Source organism: Lineus longissimus, chromosome 3 (genome assembly GCF_910592395.1).
Source record: "Lineus longissimus chromosome 3, tnLinLong1.2, whole genome shotgun sequence".
NCBI classification, from domain to species: domain Eukaryota; kingdom Metazoa; phylum Nemertea; class Pilidiophora; order Heteronemertea; family Lineidae; genus Lineus; species Lineus longissimus.
This window is the reverse complement of record NC_088310.1, coordinates 5,261,469-5,281,687: the sequence shown is the minus strand read 5'-3', so window position 1 is coordinate 5,281,687 and position 20,219 is coordinate 5,261,469. Positions and strand designations below refer to the sequence as shown.

Sequence of the window (20,219 nt, the reverse complement as noted above, 5' to 3'; positions counted from 1 at the left end):
TTATCATTTATTATTATCTGCTTTACACTACATGTACATCATTCACTTCACATATGTTCCACTCTCTCTCCGCCTACAGTCCTTTCTCACTTTTACCTTGTCGTATCTAGCTTTGCTTTTATCTGGTCATCTGGCTTCTACCCATATCTTGCTTTGATCCTTCCCAGTCATATCTAACTTTGCTTTTTCTCAGCTTTGCTTCACCTATATCCATATCTAGCTTTGGTTTTACCCAGTCATATATAGTTTGCAGTCCTTTACCTCCTTTACAAATTGTCATAATGTAGACTATATCTAATTTGCACATTTGCAATGAAGGCAGTAGTAATACCGAACGTATTCGATAAAAAAATGTTTAATAGGTACATAAACTACAACAAGATCCAGTGCATCTATAAGACTTCAACAATAGCAACGATAACGCAAGCACAAATAAAATAAGGAAGCACATATACATGCAAATGTAGATCATCATACGGCACGCACCCACAGTCTTCCATCTTGAACTAGTTCAGGCCAACACTCGGCACAAACGACCGAGCTTATGTAACGTTTGCAAGGGGAGGAGGATACGACTGACTCTGGTTTTTCAGAGGAGCCACAGATTAATTTTTAACTTGTGCAGCAGCATGTGCTGTTTCCTTATTCTTCAGTCCATTGACATCATGCGGACGAATTCTGTAAAAGCAAAAGGAAAGATGGTTGAAAACATAGAAAACCTGAACCAAGAAGCAAAATCTGCAATATTTTAATAGACGGGAGATTTTGCTTCTTGATATAGAATCCATGCTTTTAAAACCACGTCTTAATATGGTTAGAATCATTTTAAGACATGGTTTTTCGGAACTCTCAACGAATGGGCGGAACAAGCATTGGTAAATGAAGCCTCAGACGGCCGCCCGCGCTCAAATTATTTGAACATAAACAACAGAAAAATATTCGATCAAAATTTAGCTGCCTATACCTTCGTAGCTGACCTTGCCATCGCCATCAAGGTCGGCTTCCAAGATCATTTCTCGTATCTCCTCTAGCGTCAGCTTCTCGCCAAGATTGTTCATCACCTGGAACGTAAAAAGACATATTAGGTAGGTGATGATGCTGATGATGATACTGGTTCTATCACCAGCCTCATTCATTGTTGATTCATTTTATAGTCGGCCCAGTAATATAACAATATGAAAATGTATGCTCACCTGTCTAAGTTCATAATCGTCGATGTAGCCATCATGATCGGTGTCGAACACAGAGAAAGCCTCCTTTAGGTCATCTTCGTTATCTGTCTTTTTCATCTTCTGCACCATGATTTTCAGAAACTCGGGAAACTCAATCTGCGGATTGCCTGCAAAAATGATGTTTCCCATTGGATCCACTATTGTTACCGGGTTTGTTACTTACTGCCTTTGCAGAACGAGTCCCGCCACATGTCCTTAAGGTCGGCCGCTTCAGTGAGGTGCTGGCCCACAGACTGCCAGATGGTGGTCATCTCCAGTAGAAATATGTTAGGGTTTAGCCAACAAACATGTTTACTATAAGACCCACTATTTGTTACTCACTGCCTGTGCAAAACGAGTCCCCCAACATGTCCTTGAGGTCCGCTTCAGTGAGGTGCTGGCCCAGTGACTGCATGATGTTGGCCATCTCCGGGAGAGATATGACTCCATCGTTGTCCTTGTCGAACACAGAGAATGCTTCCTGAAACTCTGAAAAGAGAGAGCACTGTAATACTCTTGTCAGGTCACAGTACTATCAGTGTGTGCTCTTCAGTTTGTAAAGTTCGGGTTAAGGGGGTTTCAAGATAAAAATCATATTGATAATGATAATACTAATAATGCTAATAATACCATATGTACATGAATGAATAAAAAAAGTAAATGGAGAGAAAAAAGTTTTTTGTGGATACACGGGGAGTCGAACCCGTGACTACCAGATCGTAAGTCCGGCATTCTAACCGTTGAACCACAGAGGTTTTTTATGTTAGGGTGGAGATTTTCCTTGCCTGTAATAGCCAAGCTATGGCGATATGAACCTTGTGTGAAATAGAGCGACATTTTTATTTCGCATAGCTTCAGATCACCATGATGTTGAATTCGTTGAGAATTTTTTTGTGGTTGCCACTTTGATGGAGGACCTGCCAGCAATGAGTTTATACATGTATACGGAAAATTAGTGGATGCAATGATTCAGAAAGTATCCGAAATTAGAATTGGTAGTGTCATTCCAACAGTTTGAAGCCATGATCAGATAGTGAATTGGAGAAACAACACGGAAACTCGGTCGTATCAATACAGTGTATATCCTTTACCGTAGTGCTCGGATAGGGACATGCATATACTAGTATCATCCGTCATGATCACGGTTGTGAATCAAAAGGTCATGTCCATGTTGAACCGATCCCTTGTCGAATGGAAAACAAGGTTTCGATGAAACAATTCACACATTCTATGCCCTACAATCCATTTTTTAAGAAAAGACTGAACTCATGTTAAGTCGTCCTGAGATATATTTTGGACACATGCAGTGATTAATAAAAATAGCACAAAGTGTTATTAATAAGTAGTCCTCGCGCAAACTTGTTAAGCGGAGTTTAAAATGGGTCTATTGGCAGGTTGCATTAAATCAAATCAAATGTTTTAAACCTTTGATTTGTCATGATATGGTTATTATTTTGCTCGTGATTGATAAGTTAAGCGGGTTTGGCAGGGGTTTTCACTTAATCAGTCAACAGTTAATGTCAAAATATTTTCGTGGTTCACTGGTGATCCTACTGACTGAATGGGATATAAGTAAAGGCCATTCTTTCTGCCATCTCTTACCTGCTATCTGCTCCTCGTCCAGACACTCGACCTAAAAAAAGAAAGAATGGCTTAGTTCGTTGCATTGCCAGGTGTAACAAGATTACCTTTTCGTCCATTACATGGAATTTGGAAAAAGAGGGGGAGGTGCGTACGTGGGTACACTTGAAATATGGACTAAAGACAATGGACAGGGGGCCATGATATGCGGTTTAATTTTCCAAGAAGTATTTCAAAAATGTGATGCGATGGGAACATAATTTTATGATAAAATTGATAATCGATTTCAATAAATAGCTGATATATACTCAGGGTCACACAAAGTCAAATGAAACAAATTTACGTACTGTCGCATCAGGTACGTCAGGTGTAACTCTGGATGCCACATCTAAATGAATATTCCAAGTGATATCCATTATTAGCTGCAGGCGATCGAATCCTTCTCTCGGTCAGTCATATCAGACACAGACTAAACAATAATACCAACAACCCTTGCATGGCACTCTAAACTACTGTTTTCAGACATTATACCCGCTGTTGATTAAATTTGGAAAGACAAACAAAGTTATATACTTTTCATAAAGGGTCTAATGAAGTCGTTTGAACAATATTAGCTTTTTAAAGTACGTCTCTACAGTGGATATTTACATTTTGAGTGTTGTATAAACCTCGGGAAGTGAAACCAAAGAGGTGTTTAAATGCAACGTACGACCTCTTACAGGCCCTGTATTTTATCCACGCAAAGTTAAAACTTTAGACCGCAGTTTGTGACCTTTTGATGCCAACATGCTGAATGTTAATACAACCGATGACTATTATCACGGACTTCATGTACATGTACATCCTTGCTGTTATCAACGTGACCAATACATCAACTACACACCATGCAGTCAACACTTCGTGGCTAGCTCCCTCCCATCAGATGGAGTCCATTAAAGTCAGATATAACCGGAGAGACTGGCAAATGCAAATTAACCACTATATCAAGGCACCAGACAGAAACCTTGAAATTTTCCACACCAATTGACGAAAGCGACAATCGTGAAGCCATGACGCGAATCCATCAAACCCGCCACGGTAGATCTATAAACATCCGTACAATCAGCAGTATATTAGATGTAGTATTCACTTGCCTAAACCCGCTGATCTGTTTTGAGCTGCTCTGTCTACCTGATCAGATATGATATTCATAACCTCCACTTGCAGCTAACAAACTAGAGTAGCTCTGTAGCTAGCCATACCCAAGTTTTGTAATATCTGGTAATACGCTTGGTGCCCGTAAGAATGCATGGTGCTATGGTAGCATGCTAAATCAGATGAATACTGCTGCTAATATACTGAACGATCTGGTGAAACGGACAAGCAGCACGAAAAGTTCAATGACACTACAGTATGGAATCGTATACTCACCATTTTGGTGTGTAGTGAAGTGCCGATATATCACGAATGGCTTCTACCAATTGTATACTGTCTTCACGCTCAGTGAACGGAAAGAACTCTCAACAAGATTAGAGCTTCTTTAAACCGAGGCATTTGATATGTCGTGTGGACAATGGCATTATGACTAAGCATGGATAAACGAGGCTAGGCCTAGCGGAATTTTCATCCTAATTTTGAATGATGTGTCTTGTCTGACAGATATGAATATCATATGTGGATTACTCTTTTGTACATTCGGATTTCGAATATTTTACGAAATATTGTTTGGAAGAAGAACAAATTTAAGCGTCGCATTCATCCCAACCCGCAAAAGTTGAAATGACCAGAAATTTACAGTATGTACAATGGACTCAAGCACGTACATGATGTAATTCGTAACAATTGACTATTACAATCAATAGGTAGTAATGTTGCATTTGTACCATTATTTTCTTATAAAAAAATTGTAACTTTAGTAACCTCTTGAAACTCGAGCTATAAATGATAAACTATCGTATCCGTGGCAACAGAAATAAACCTTATTGCTTGCGCATGTGTATGACGTCAGTCTTGACGCCAAATCCTCATTCTGACTGCTGTGAAATGGAACCTGCAAACAATGGGGGTTTCGCATCTAACTTTGTAAGTTTGAAATATCACGAATATGCTACATATAAAGTGAACAGCATCGTATGGTATATACATTAATTCTCCAGTGTCGACATGTTTTCTAGAGCGGTTGTGGTCGGACTGAACTTTTGAATGGATTGAAACACAGAGACATACTGTGACAATCCATTTGAGGTTAGGTTTGATGAAAATCCGAGTGGATCTGTGATAGTGAGAGTGATTTTCAAGATTTCCGAACAACTTGGACCAGACTACAGTCTCTACGTGCTGGAGACAACCACTAACTAAAGAAGATCAGAAACAGTACAAAAACTTATTCTGCTGTCACAGAAGGCAAAGACAGTAGAAAGGAATATTTAGTTTTTATTGATATTTTTAAGATAGATTTCGCCGGAGGTAAGAATTGTCTAGAAGTTTTTTAACTTCACTTATGACATAACATACTAGTGCTGGCATCACGACCGTGTATCACGTGATTGAAGCAAATGATGGAGACGTCATCTTCCGACTGGTATCCAACGGCATCAGACCTGGTCACTCGGAAACCCTCGTCAACAATTGATCCCGTAGGAACCAGATTTGTTGGTTATGAGCTCGCAGATATACTGTGGATGTTTCTTTTACCTACGATAATTATCATTGGTATTCTACTAAATAGTTTGACCATAATCGTCCTAGTGCTTCGGAAAATTGGAAACATCTCTACAAGAATGTTACTTTGTGTCCTTGCACTAGTAGATACGGCAAGGCTGTGTACATACTCCTCTCGCTTTTCTGTGGCCATATCTGGGGTCAGTTTGCTAAGTTTAACTAAGGCGTCCTGTCCTTTATTCATCTTCAGTACGTACTCAATCAAGTACTTCGCAAGTTGGACAATCGTCATGATAACCATTGAACGAGTTATCTGTGTGGTGTATCCTTTGAAGGCAAGAGTTCTTTGTACAAAGAAATCGACTGCGATAGCAATATTTTCGATGTTTGCCTTCTTTTCTTTGTTGAACTCTCATATTCTTAAATATGCTCGCATTCAAGACAGCGGCAACTGTAGGCTTTCAACTACGCCAAGATTCGGGCTGTATGAGAATTATAATGATTTCTGGAATAAACTCTGGCTTCGTGTCGACCTTTGTATATATTCCGTTATTCCTTTCACAGCCATTCTCATATGTAATTGTATATTGATAAAGAAAGTAAGAAAGAGTCAATCAAAGCAGAAAGAGCTACAAACTCGTATGACATCAGACGACGAAGCGTCCGAGTCCCGTATGATAAGTATGACGCGCATGCTCATTACTGTCAGTTTAACGTTCATCCTTCTTACCTTACCGACTTCGATCTATTTCGTCGCCAGAGGGATGATCGTTATCCAATCGAAAGAGCAAAGTTATGCACTTCAGTTGGCATATGCTATTACAACCATGATTTCTTTGGTCAACCACTCAATTAACTTCCTTCTGTACTGCCTGAGTGGAACGCAGTTTAGGCGTGAGGTTTACTTGATGTTTAAGGGGCAAAAACGACCATAGTAGAAGCATGAACTTGCCAGGTGAATTCATCTAGTTCCCTTGACAAAACTTGGTGTTACTCAGCAAGAAAACTTAGTTTACAACGATAACTGCGTGTTCTCACTACCCCTTAGCTTGTGGTACACTGAGAAATTTTTTTCGTCATGAATCTTAAGGCTTATAGATATAAAATTTCAAATCCAACATAAAATGGTAAACCTAAACACATAAGGAAAAAGGTTTCGAATATTTTCACTCTCACAATGGATATACAATATAATTCTATTGTGCAAGGGAATATAATTCTGGGCCACTTGATGCATGGGAATCTTATCGGTACATGTATATGATTCCTTCATGCGATCGTTTATAAACGGGGATGTTTTCGCAATTTTTTATCGAGATTTCTATCGGTTCTTTATAAGACCTTAAACAATTTGCCTTTCAGGATATATAGGAAATATTTTCCGGAGTAGAAATGCAGGTCAAGAAGAAGCTTGCAAGGAGACACCTATATAACTATGCATGATTTTCAGATTTGCTCAATGCAGTTTCACATTCGTTACCAGTGGTCAGTTTACACAAGGTGAAAATAGACTGTTCTGGATTGTACTCTAACCAGCTTCTTTCTCTCAAAAAATCTTCGTCTTCAAGACATACATGTAGACAGAGGGAGAGTCGACTGCTCAAGTGCAATCAACTTTCGTATGTACACGCGGTGGATGTTCTCAATAACGCGATCGCAGTATGTACAATATGTACTACTTGTCTTCTGTACAATAAAAATCTCTTTCTCATAAAACTTTTACCCTATCATCAATACAACTTACTCGTTCTTTACACTTAATTTGGTTGAAATGTATGATTATTGTATAATGAATAAAGACTGAGCATCGTTCGTTATCGGGTAGTAGCAATCTAGTGACGATGGCATGCATCTCATATTTAGGTAGTATCTGATACAAGTGCTGCTATGTTTTGTAATTGGCGTTTTCATTTCGTACATAGGCAATGTTTAAAAAGTCTAGCACTGTACTTCGCTGTGTATCTGATTGTGCTTAAATACTATATCTGCATGGAGAATGTGACATGGGCGTTATTGATCAACTCATACCATAATTCACCAGTGATTTTTGTTCAGTAATAAACATATGACATTTAACGACTTAATTGCAGCAGCCTTTCAAATAATTTTTTGAAAGATTCTGATTGCAGTAAATGACAATTGCAGTATGCAATTCTATAGTTATAATTTAATGGTCCAATCTAGCGCACCAAAAACATGCAGGGTGCATGACATTCAACAGCATAAAATGTTGTTTTTACATGATAATTTCCATCATCAAAGTAATTAGGTTACTATAACGGTAGGTATTTACAAACTCTACCTCATCATGCTTATACAACATCGTCTATTGTACTGTGATGCGATGACGATGTCCACTCTGCATGATGTAAACTCGATATCAATCATGATGAGAAATGAGATGAACTTTGTGACTCTATTGTGGTGTTTCTTCAGGTACTGTCACTCACTTACTGAGAATCATTCCTTATCGTGTGTGTTCAAGGCAGGCCTTCCAATTTACTTAGCACCCAGCCAACCCTCGATGGCCTGCGGTGCAGTTCTCTATACATACATGTATCAAACTGAAAGAGAACCTTACTATCAGAAGAACACAGCGTCATTTTGCTGGAAGACACCACCAACACAGTCCTTACAACATTTTTGAAAACTTTATTCTTTCACAAGACAGACCATCTCGGCAAGTTGGAAGCCTACCAGATACTGAGCAAACGGGGGAATTGATTCTCCAGGGTGGAAATGGGATAGAATGCAGTTTATAATCTGTATCTAAAGCAATAGGATTCATTAGCCGACTTTGCATACTCAAAGTCCTTTCTGAAACCTTTTGGTGAAGCTCAAGAAGATGCTTATACAGCGTCTACAGGGTGTATCAAAAAGACTGACCTATTATTTTTATATACAATTAATATAGGGTACTCAATAAATCAGCTGGCACGGCCTGATATACGAGTCCACATGAACTCGGCAACATCAGACATCCGTATGGAAATCAAGAGAACGTATAAGAAACTATAACTGTCCACTGGTGGCAGTTCACTGGTCAGTTTGACAGAACCAAGTTGATACCGGCTACGCTGACAAAACATTGCTCGCCATAAGCATTGGATAAGAGAGCGTATTCGTAGCGCGGAAGCAGAACCCACACCATGGTAATAAAGCGGTGTCATACTCCATGCACATTAATTGATATAAATGTCACAACGAGAAGTTTATTTGATACCACACCATTATAAATAAAATCTGGCTGCATGAATGGTAGATTCATCAAAAGCTCACGTTGCGCTCCGCTGGTGCCTTTCACACGACCCGCCACTGGGTTATGAAAGCATCACCTAAAACATTAGTGCAACATCAACGTAACAACAAGTCCAATTGCTTCGGTGCTGCTTCCAGGCTGCGGGACCCTCTCTCAACGTGATTGGCCCACAGATATTTTCTCTGGCGCGATCCAAACTCACCCGCAGGTGTTTGAGCGGTTTCGCTCTCGCAATGCCCTGGCTTTGTTTATGTAGTTCTCCAGGAAGCAAGTGGTGTCTAAAAGAGGATAGTTTATAGCCGAGACCAGGGGGCCAGTGGCGGTCGCTACTATAAAATAGCCCGTAAAAGGTGCCCGGTCTTGCTGTTCCGAACGATTTGCAAAGCGGCTGCAGGTATTCAAACATTTTGGATATAATGATTTTCTGGCGGTCTGTGGTCAATGTGGAGCTGGTTCTTTTGGTGGTGAGTACCTCCATCAGCATCATTTTTATCTAAATGTCATTTTCATTTTTTAGATCCAATTTTCTTTTCACGGTCTCATATTCTAAAACCACCTTGCAAATTTAAACTCTACGGCAGCCGGGTTATAACAAATATTACAGGGCCTTGGGGTTGATGTGGCATTGATTGATTCACCAGCTATTTCCGGATCGGAGTTAGCGCGTACGCGCGTTACGACCTGAGTGGACAGAAGACCTGGCTGGACACAGTTGCAAAATAATCTTTCTTGAATTGATCACCATACGATTTATTCGTTGATTTTTAAAGCAGGGATGCCTTGACGTCAAGACAAAGTGACGAAGTTTATTTCATCCTCTCAACGATCACTGAATCGGAATTCCGACCAAAATGTCCCGTCGCCGGATAGTTCTTCACGTGTATAAGAGAACAGTGCATTTGATATGTCACAGTTCCCCGTATACCCTCGACTGCACTCCAACTGTCTGTAGCAACTGATCAGTGTACATTTTGGTCATGGATGGGTTTAAGTTTACAAAAAAATAGCATAGTTTCCATTATGTTGTGAAAAGTAACTCCTTGTCATTAAAAACCACTGCAGTCTAGGTCTCAAGTATAAAGTGTAGATGAAGAAATTTTCATGAAGAAAAATGGCTCATATTAAACATGACTCTGAGTACGAACATCTTGGATTAAATCAAAACTGAAGAGCCACGTGTATACGATGTATTATCGTCACTATGGGACATAGTTAATAAATAAATGAAATCGCTATGCGAACGACTCGCAGACTGAGGCATCTTGCCAAAGGCGATACAATCTTACTTCGACAGCGAAGAATTTGTATCGAGTTCAGTTGCAGTCTAAAATCGGGGCATCAGAATACGTATAATGTTCCCGAGGGATTCTTTGGGTATCAACTGACTGAAACGTGATGCGATGTGCCGGTGATACTACAGAACGTCTGGATTATTTTACACCTCGAAAATTCAACAGTGAAGCATGCCTTATTTATGTATCTGCAGTATATTTCAACTCAATTCAAGATCATCATCATCATCATCATCATACATTTATTTCTAAGGGTGTATGATCCCCTCGATCGTGTGTTCAATCGTGCATGCTCGAGAGCCGGGGTGCAGGCGACATTCTGCCTTTAGCCACCCCTTGGAACTTCAGAAACAACCACTTTGAGCGGTAACACAGATGATTCTTTGTGACATGAATAACAACTACGTTATTTTGTTCTGTGTGCATTTCGTCTGCCCTCGTTATACCTGTCCAGTTCATGTGAATCCGTCTGGTGATTATGTATATCAATTAATGTTTTAGAGACCGATTACATGTACCAGGGAATCGTGTCGTGATATTATGATGCATCAGGTTGGTCTGGTTAAAGGGAGACTAGCAGGGCTAGGCCGCAGGCCGGCCGTATTACGATTCACAATGAGTGGCTATTATTGTGACTCTTCTATCTCACGGTACATTGCCACTGTTCACGCGTTAAAAAACTGCGCACACACGTCGCCTGTTTACCACTGACAATAACATTGATATTCTCCCGATAAGAAGGAAAGTCGATTTCGCTTGCGAATGATTTCTAGGTCCTGTGATACCCTATTGGGCTGTTCAGAGCCCCAAACGACCCAATTATGGAAACAGCTGCGGAGTCAGAAATCGATTGAGGAAGATTTAATGTCGAAATATTACTGAATAGTTCGTGTGGTTGAATCCCACCGGTTTGGTAGGAAAATCTACCTTAAAGTACATGTGCATGTAAAATCGCGCTCTACAATCAGCTCTTCTGGTTGGACTAAATTATTTTATATGATACACATTGTATATTCGATTTTAAAATAAATTGATACCAACTTCATACAATGTGAAGAATTTTGGTACTGTTTTACAATGAGCCCATTAACTCTCGGTTCCGCTGCGGGGGGTTCCGGTCCATGCATTGATCCTTTTGTACGATACCAAGGTGAACAGCTTGAATGGTACACTCTTCGCAATGAAGGTTTTTGCGCTTCTGAAAAACAAACATTAAAAATACTCCAAGGTCTGCAGAATCTCAAAAAATTTAAGGATATTTTATTTTTTTGCTCAAAAACCTTTAGTTCGAGGAGGCTGAATTCCATGAATGTGTACTCAATCTTACTTTACTACTGATACTCCACGTTAACAGCGATAAAAAAACAATTCTAACACTCTTGATGTATACTAGTAGAAAATGTATGTGCGGTACGTTCGCTCACATGTTCACATGTTGTTTTCTCTTAGTCCCAACGTTATTTTCTTTTTAGTATCAATATTATTTACCCGATGATGATGTGGTTTCGTCAGGTGAAATTGTTGTATACCTCTGCTGAAATCAAATAGCTACGGTTCATGCACAGTTCTATAGTGGCCCTGCATACAGTGCTCCAAAGTAACTACATGTATATGTCTTTCTTTTATTTTCGTTCGAGATTTACTAGGCCTATAGTGTAAATTTACTATTCAGTATTCAGTTTCCCTTCTTATGATCTAGACACTACATGTACAACTTGAACAGGTGGATGTATGTGTGAATTTACGTGGCCTGCATTTCATTTTTTTGATAAATCTCTCCATATACACTTCCAGCTGTATTATACTTTTAAAATAGGCTGCAGCTGACCATACCTCTCGAAATGTTTACTTGTTGTATTGATATTCATGTATTAATTTTAGATAGTGCAGTATCCAGAGCAACGTTTTCGAGAACATGTCTACATGCACGTACATGTTAAAATACCTCAACATGAAAATTCTCATTTTGTTGAGATATGGTGTTCCAAAGGACTATAATATCACCTATCTCTGTGTATGTTCTATCAAAATAATAAAAATGATTATCTTCAACACTTGGCCAGGAATTTTGTTAACAAGATGCAATAATAATATATTGTATAGTATCATTCTCCTGTCTCATTTTGGCTTGGACTTGGCTTGAATTTTCATCGGATTGCGAGTTTATTCATGTCAGTGTCCAATTGAAAGTATACAGTGTAGGGATGTACAGTACGTAAAGTGTAGACCTGTGCGGTACGACATATACACTTTTGTGCGGATTGCTCATGAGATAAAGACAGTGGAAACTATATTTGTGATGAGAACTTGTTGCATGACTTGAACCAATGCCAATCGTTTTTGTGAATGTTTGGGCAATAAACAAACCGTTCAATTTCAATTACTGGGACCTTTTTTCTTCATTTTTTTTATAATCGCCCCGCCAAAAGCAATTTTCATTTTAATTAAGACTCATATTCATAGATCTTAGTTGGAGTAAGACTAGCATATGCATGACAGGTTAAGCTTGTTGCTGGTCTGGGCGTAATAACATATCTTGTTGAAAGATAGGAGTTCAAATGCGTTCGGATAGGTGAACGCAATCTATCGCTGGTGACTGCAAACATCTGACGTGATGGATATGCTTAGATTAATGTACTCAGCCTTGAACCTAAGCCATTATAGCATTCATATATAATTATGCTGGTAACTTGATTAAACTCTGATAACTAGATAGACTCGGTTAATGCGGGCTTATAAAATTGTTTATGAGCTTTGTGACGCTGATTAACGCGTCCAATACAAATGCTTTGGGGATAGTACGCTTAGGTGTAAGAGACAGAGAAAAAAGAGAAGCTACCATTTTATATTTTTAATGATGACTCGACTTTCACTCAGTACTCGGCGACCAGTTCGTTATTTTTTTTATCAGAACCACATATTTTTACAACTGTTCACTGATATTAAACACTGACAAATGTGCATCGTTGTTGTGTAGGAAAGCAAGCAATTATTTTTTATATTGAAAAACAAAACATGGCCTTTAGTTATATGCTTTTTAGCGCAGGCTGATCAACGTCCACTAATGACTGATTTTTAAAAAAAATTGCGATGTGACCAGGCAAATTTCTATTCAAATAGTTCAATACGAATGATGACATTAACCCAAATAATGAGCAAATATCGACAAAATTTCCCGACGACGTGCAAATAGAGAGTCGTCCGACTAGCTCACAAGCGATTGTCAATTTGTTCAACCAATACCATTATCAAAGCTAACAATGAATATATTATCTAACTCGTGAACGGACGCGGGCCGAGAATCAGCTGATGGCATGAACATTTTGTGGAACTGGGCGGAAACAGCCTAAAATCACGGATGTAATAAATATTGTATTGGTAATTTTGCCACATTCGTCTTCTCCCCACCACGGCCGATGTGAAAACGGTCCGCGAAAAATATGCAGAGGGTAATTTTTATTCACTTTGGGGTTTCCCATTTATAATGCTAGTGGTATTAGCGCGTTTTAAACAACTTGATACTCATGGAATAATTGGAAATATTTCTTATCTATCGATAATGTTGTACTGTTTCTTAGGTTGTTTTCAACCAGTTTCTGCAGTTTCTGCAGATTTCGCTGAGTGGCCATGGCCGTATCAATGTAAATCCTATACAATGAATGGTACGTATTCGCTTCGATCCAGTGAGTGTTTTAGGACAATGCTATAAAACCGTATGGATTATGGATCTTCAACTGCACTCAGTGAATGCGGCCAGAAAAATGGCCTCTCCGATATATGTGGTTAATTAAATGAAATGCATTCGCCACAGTTCAGACCGAAAGCGAATTGACCGACTGACCTCAGGGAGGGAACAATTGCATAATGGTTCTCAATTATCAGGCTTCATGTATGGCACAGATGCAAAATACGTTTTAGCGAAAGCAATAAACACGAATTAAGATAAGCCGAGTTCGTAAATAATAATGCTTTTTGGAGGCAGAATGGCTATTAATTATAACGTGTATATGTACTCAACTATCCTGATAATATTAGTCAATGTTTTAAGCCTAATGTGCGTACATGTACATGTATTTTGACGCTTAAATTAATTTTGGGAATGCAATAAATAATTTATTGCATAAATATTGATTGTACATTTACTATATAATTACATACGCAAGATTCCTTCCTTACACATACTAATCAATTCGAATATTCTTAGCTACCCAGGAATCTTTTGTAGTATCTTTTTGTTTTGTGTGATATTTGAACCTGTAATTTTTACTTTTATATCGAAATCATAAAAAATATATGACATTTTTTCGATTTTAGTGACCGAGTTGTAGGAAGCGAAAGTGGTTCTACTTACGCTCTTCTACTTATAACTCTCTCGAAATTAGATACAACACAGCTACTTATCAGAGTGTCCATGTTGCTGATAGCCATCCTGTCGGTCGTACCAACTGAGCCCACCCAATGAATAACTTTCTATGAGGTCTCGTAAAATCGTTGGCCAACTGCGAGCAACCATTGGATAAACCATAACGTAATTTTAAATGATTGCATTCGGATCTTCAGGGAAGATTTCTAACATACATTCCTTGTTCAACCTATATTGGATGGGGTAATTTGTTAGATTATACGTACATATACGTACATGTTCATGTACATGTATATCACGTGTATCATGTGCATTAAAAGAAACGAATCGGGGTTGGCAAAATTCACTACATTCTCTGTGCATTGTAAATGTACAATCAGTTACATAACAAAAAGGGTCGTCAGCTATTCCTACAAGTGTTTTTGTACATGTACAGAAGCTGGTGACCTTGCTAAAGTGTACTGCATGTTGGTCACTTTCCCATTCCCTACAACCTGATTTTTTTTCTCAATAATTCAGTTTTTCGCCTAATTGCGTACAATGTAAGAATGGCCTGCTAAGTGGAGCCAAGTGCATTCTAGTGATTTGATATGAGATATTTAAGATGGCCGCACAACTTAATGAATTTCCTATATTGGACCACAAGTGAGATTCTTGGCCTCTTATGCATGTTATTACTGACTTGTTTTTGTTTCTTATGGTGTATATAATGTATACTGGCATTGATGTTTGGGGAGTGCAGCATTCGCCCACCATGAAAGTGTATACAGCCTAGTGAGTGCTATTATAAGTGTATACAATGAGTGCAATCATTTAATTGTTTAGTGATTTAACCAAAGTGCTATTCAATCGAGAAGAATATCACGGCTATGTCATGTATTTTTTCATCTTAAAGGCATACGCCGTTCGTAATTCCAATCCCGTACACGTACCGAATATAAATTTCAACAATATTGCTGTTGTGTAGAACGATATGCCAATCCGGGATGCCAATATCTTGAATACCGAGTTTCAGCAAATTTGCGGCTGCATGATAACTGCACAACGGCAATATGTGTGACTGTATTTCTCTATTGCTGACTCACCAGTAAATAAGAACGGCGTATCCTTTCAACAGCGCGATACAAAACAATGATTGAAAACTGAAAAAGCCATTTGCAACCATAATTGGCAAACAGACCAGAGGGTCACATCTGCAGTTATTTGGCAATGTGAGCCAAACTACCATAATGGTAGTTAATGATGATATTTTATAAGCCATCTCTGTTCAAATCAAGCTGTACGAAAATCAGGGACATCCAGATTTATTGGTCTATTAAGTATCTGCCCTGAACGCGCGGGTCATTCTTCCATCGTGGGCTATGGATGGACAAATACTAACCGCAGGATACAAATTAGGTGGCCCGGGTTTCATTCCCAATGGTTATCACGATATACATGTATGTACACTCTTACAAATAAGGGGGTCGTGGTTGGTGTGAGGTGATAGGGGGCATCCTGGACAAATATGCAATACGAGTCGTTACATATTAATAACAACACGGATTTTTTGTTCCAGTCTCACCCCAAATCCACCCTATAATTTGCACTACTTTCCGTTTTAAAATGACCATTGCGGGAAAAAACCCCAAATTTTTGAGCGTCCTACCTTTTAAGGTTTATAGCCAAACCAAATACGCACCCCTAGACCATTATATGGGTCTGAGCCAGTAGGTCATTGCTATACCACCAAAGATCGATGTCGAGATCACTAGCATGGTTCGAGATAACGCTAAAACTCATTTACAAAGCAACATCAACTAGGGAGACAGCCCGAGTCAAACAGTCCATGGCAAATTATTCAGGATAATGATCAAGATGCTTTGTATTGAGAATACCAATGTGCGTGACAACCCGCGGGCGGCGAGACATCTAAAACTATTAAAGTTTAGATAATCGTTCCCAAGAGAAATCTACCAGATGAGGGTTAAATATCCTAGGAATGTAATCTCAAATTGACGGTCCCGGTTTCAGCAACAAAAGTTACGTCATCTGGGAAATTGTTGCATGGCAAATTTCTGGTTGTGTTGTATGATCGTAGCCATTAAAAACACTAACAATTAACGAAAATGTGATATCATACGCGCTGGAGAACAAACATTAAAACAACATTGCAGTTGCAAACCACAGTTTTCGGTGCCAATATATTTTTGCGATTTGCGATTCGCAATAATTGCTCAGAAAATTAATATTTTCATGTAATTTCTTTTGGTGGACAAGTCCTGAAATTCGAAAACAGTGCAAAAACCCTAAAACTTGGAAGTAAAACAACCATCAAACACATCCTGGCACCGCCGAGTTGTTTTCACTCCGCCTCTCGATATTTCTCGACATAGGAGTAAAAAAGCTTGATCTCAGGATGATCAATCAAAGCTCGGGATACATTCGGGATAATGGTGCGATCATGCCTGATTATTATCAGTTTTAATGTCTGCGATTGCCCAATTAAGGAAAGTTTGTGATTACTCTGTGATCCCCTTGCACTCATTTATTATAACTTTCGGACACAGACAGCCTCTTCATCTTAAGCAGGAGATTAATTAGACCAAGAAATCGTTTGTTCAGCTGATCTGCTGGAGAATTGGCTGTCTCATGATTTCCCAATTGTAACTGCTGGGTAAATCGGAGATTATGTAGGGCAGGGTATCCTGATTAAATGGTGGCCACATGACGACACAACTGGGAGATGCTATAATTTGGTATATTGGTGTGTTCGGTTGAGTTGTTTGCATGGCCACACTCCTAAAAAAGCTTTATTTGCACTTCTGCAACACAAATATGCACTCCCTATAAGGATTTTTCAGGGAAATAAAAAAACCTTTAAAATTTTTTCCCGGTTTTTGTTTACGAGGAAAATTTTAGGAGTATAATCGACCCACTTTTTGTGCATTCTATATGAGATTTATTAAAATGCTAATTCTATGGCAAGATATCAGAAAACGAGAAAAAAAATCCCTTCCCTGATGTGTATCATGTCTTTGTCCCAATATAACGGTCTATATTGACCCACTGTGTGTGCATAATGAGATTGATTCAAATGTTTAGTCTATTGCAAGAAATTATAACGAGAAACCTTGGCCTTCCTCGGATGTGTATCATTGAATCTTTGTCCTAGTTCGAATAACTTTGAGCATGCTATATGTTGAACCTGAGTTTAAGTTCCAAGAGCATGTTATCCATATTTCGATCAGAAAACTCATCCTTGATGCGTGCAGTGGCAACTGCATTTGAAAGTCGTTATTCGATATTCCAAATGCATTTTTTGTTTTAATATTATAGTTTACATGTACATATTGTATGAAGTAGCCTCTTCAGTCGTTGATCAAAGGCCGGCTTAAATTAATGCAAGTCAGATGCATGATTGGGCTAGATTTTCTACATCTTAATACTTGCTAAGTGTATTCCATGCGGAATTTTCGCTGAACATGATATTTCAATCAAGATTTTTCAAAACGCAATATCCTGCATAAACCGAGAATCTTTTTTTAATTTTGCTATGGGCGATGATAACACAACATAGTTATTGCATGAAACAAGTTTGTGGCGCCAAAAATGCGACGGTAACGGGTCTGTAAAGTTTATGTTGCCAATTATTCTTACTTTACATTAAATTCATGTCGTGTTTCAGGAGTATGAAATAAGTCCACAATGCACCATGCACACATGACGAATTGAGGTTTCGTTTATGTGTATTGATGATTCAAAACGAGATGGAAGTTTCAAAGGTAAAATTAGGCTGATATAATGTGGCCTGGTCGGCGGCCTGGTGTCAATCCACTGAGCGAGATGATCATTTAGAGCCAATATACGTATGAATTATTAAGCGTCCACCGATTCGTAATCTAGTTGGCTTCATCATCACCATTCAAAACAGTCGTTATCATGGCACCTATACAACTGCTGATTGTCCAATTTTCCAGGAAAGCAAGGAACTTATTATCCCTATTTTGGCAATTTATGACTTTTCGATCTATTTGTACAACTGCACATCACCGGAATATGCCCATGTGGCAAAAGCAATCATCATTATAAGCGGAGTTTGTTAGAGTCAACGTCATATTGTTGATTTGCAATCAACGTCAAAAGGTAGTTCCAGAAAAAAATGCAAAGTCTCAATTTCTTTGCTATAGTGCTTGTAAATGAAGGTTTCATGGGTAATCATTAGTTCGGTGTCATTGCTAAGCGGTATGGCGCAATCAACAATGATGCGAATGACTTCTTTTGTATCCAAGGCGACATGCATTGTTGACTTACGAGTACGTATACGTCTTTAAACGTCTTCTTAAAATGACATTTTACAGGCCAACGCTGTTATATCAAATTTGTGAAGGACCCTGCAGAATCAACATCCAAATGACATGAAAGATTCAGGTCATAATATGAAAGCACAATTTCAAAGCACAAAGTTACTTACTAGTAACTACTGGCAATGCTACTAGCAATCGCGATTGATGTATAAGCCTACTTTAAAAGCTGTCTGGAATGGGACATTAAACCCCCGTAAAATAAACATCAGCGATCACGTTAGCTATCGGTGATGAGACGAAGCTGATTATAAGGCAATCAGCAGTAGCAATCACACCTTCCCGATCATAACTCAAACAGAAAGTACGATCATAAAACGCGACTTGGCTCTCGAGTCGATTGTTAGCCTCGGTTTAGCTTTCTGTAACTTACGGTAAACACCCGGGAGCATCTGCGACGGGACAATAGATCGTGTATCTAGGTCCAAGTCAGGTGCCTCCAGATGGTTTGATTTCCTTTTTATGTCAGCTTCATCAAAATAGAATAAAGACTTCAACGGTATAAGAGCGATTATATCTTCGAGCCCATATCCTCAGTAGATAACCAGGATTGGTTTCGTTCAGCGCGGATGACAAGTTTCATACTAAGATTGTACTTAACTTGAAGCAAAATATGGATAAAATACAACTCCTGCTCAAAACTGTCATCTCAAGAAATAACATTTAAAGAGAAGTGTTCCAATATAAAACGCATCCTTCGTTGAGCATGTGCATCATCTTTCTTGGCTATTTGAAAAGGACCCACTTTTCTCTTTAGAATCATTCATGGGAAAAAATCCAAGAAAACCCAGGTTAAATGCAAGGAAGTTTTATTGTTATGCGTATGTTTCTCCAGATGCGAATGCAATCTCTTATCAATGAGAGAATCATGTACACTTGTTTGGCATACACGTGGTGCTTATACCGTTTGATTCTTGACTCTATTATTTGTTTTTAAAATATTTTGGAAAATTGGAATGGTTACAATTTCTACCAGTAAAAAAGCACTTTCGATGAAGTTCAGAATTAATTGCATGGTCAATGTATCTAGTCAGCTTTACCATATAAATACATGTACATCTATTCTAAAGGTTGCCTGCAAGTTACCATAACCACTCATTGATTACAAATCGCTTTCAAAATCCGAAATTGCTTTCAGCATTGAGGCAAATGTTAAAATGTTAACCATACGGTGAAATTAATGCAACAACGAGCAATTTCTTCATTACATTTAACGATGAGTAAGCGATGACTTCCAAACGCCGATATCACGAGGAAAGGTACTGAGCGCCATAGAGCGTGAAACATGATGCGCAGCGTGTTCAGTGTACATTCTACGTACACATGGAAAACAGCATTGTGGATTACAATAACACTGAAGTGTATTGATGTATAGTATGCGCCATAGATGGGTGACTTTCCAGTATCTAATCCATCACGTAACTAGTAAAATGAATTCAATTCAAATATGAGGCAACAGAAAAAAATCGCAAATATTATACATTATGTCAGCACCTTGTTGAATAGGGGTATCCATGGAGATATAAATGT

The 20,219-nt window shown here is 38.7% G+C and overlaps 3 protein-coding genes across 5 annotated transcripts in view; 2 read left to right on the top strand and 1 right to left on the bottom strand.

The window, feature by feature from the left end:
* Nucleotides 1–337: 337 nt before the first annotated feature.
* LOC135485498 (calmodulin-A-like) lies at nucleotides 338–4,330 on the bottom strand. Its single transcript, XM_064767591.1, has 6 exons — nucleotides 4,203–4,330; nucleotides 2,814–2,844; nucleotides 1,554–1,700; nucleotides 1,194–1,339; nucleotides 965–1,061; nucleotides 338–678 (listed from the first exon to the last, which is right to left on the bottom strand). Exons 1-6 carry the CDS (start codon nucleotides 4,203–4,205, stop codon nucleotides 650–652), a joined length of 453 nt encoding a protein of 150 aa, XP_064623661.1. The 5' UTR covers nucleotides 4,206–4,330; the 3' UTR covers nucleotides 338–649.
* Nucleotides 4,331–5,510: 1,180 nt separating this feature from the next.
* LOC135485111 (FMRFamide receptor-like) lies at nucleotides 5,511–7,611 on the top strand. Its single transcript, XM_064766851.1, has one exon. It carries the CDS (start codon nucleotides 5,552–5,554, stop codon nucleotides 6,365–6,367), a length of 816 nt encoding a protein of 271 aa, XP_064622921.1. The 5' UTR covers nucleotides 5,511–5,551; the 3' UTR covers nucleotides 6,368–7,611.
* Nucleotides 7,612–8,713: 1,102 nt separating this feature from the next.
* Nucleotides 8,714–20,219, top strand: part of LOC135485494 (uncharacterized) — a 32,369-nt gene continuing 20,863 nt past the window's right edge. Inside the window, exon 1 of one of the 3 annotated variants that reach the window (XM_064767586.1) lies at nucleotides 8,714–9,155. In XM_064767586.1, coding sequence (XP_064623656.1) covers nucleotides 9,108–9,155 — 48 coding nt within the window. In that variant the 5' untranslated portion in view covers nucleotides 8,714–9,107. The remainder of the gene's footprint in view (nucleotides 9,156–20,219) is intronic. The other 2 variants (XM_064767584.1, XM_064767583.1) reach the window with 2 other exon arrangements.

Excerpts from the sequence above, each read along its gene's own strand:
- LOC135485498 (XM_064767591.1), bottom strand. Across the intron at positions 1,701-2,813 it reads GGACGAGGAGCAGATAGCAG|AGTTTCAGGAAGCATTCTCT; the intron begins GTAAGAGATGGC and ends CTCTCTTTTCAG. Across the intron at positions 1,340-1,553 it reads GGACTCGTTTTGCACAGGCA|GCAATCCGCAGATTGAGTTT; the intron begins GTGAGTAACAAA and ends TCATTTTTGCAG.
- LOC135485111 (XM_064766851.1), top strand. The coding sequence starts at position 5,552 with ATGTTACTTTGTGTCCTTGCACTAGTAGATACGGCAAGGCTGTGTACA.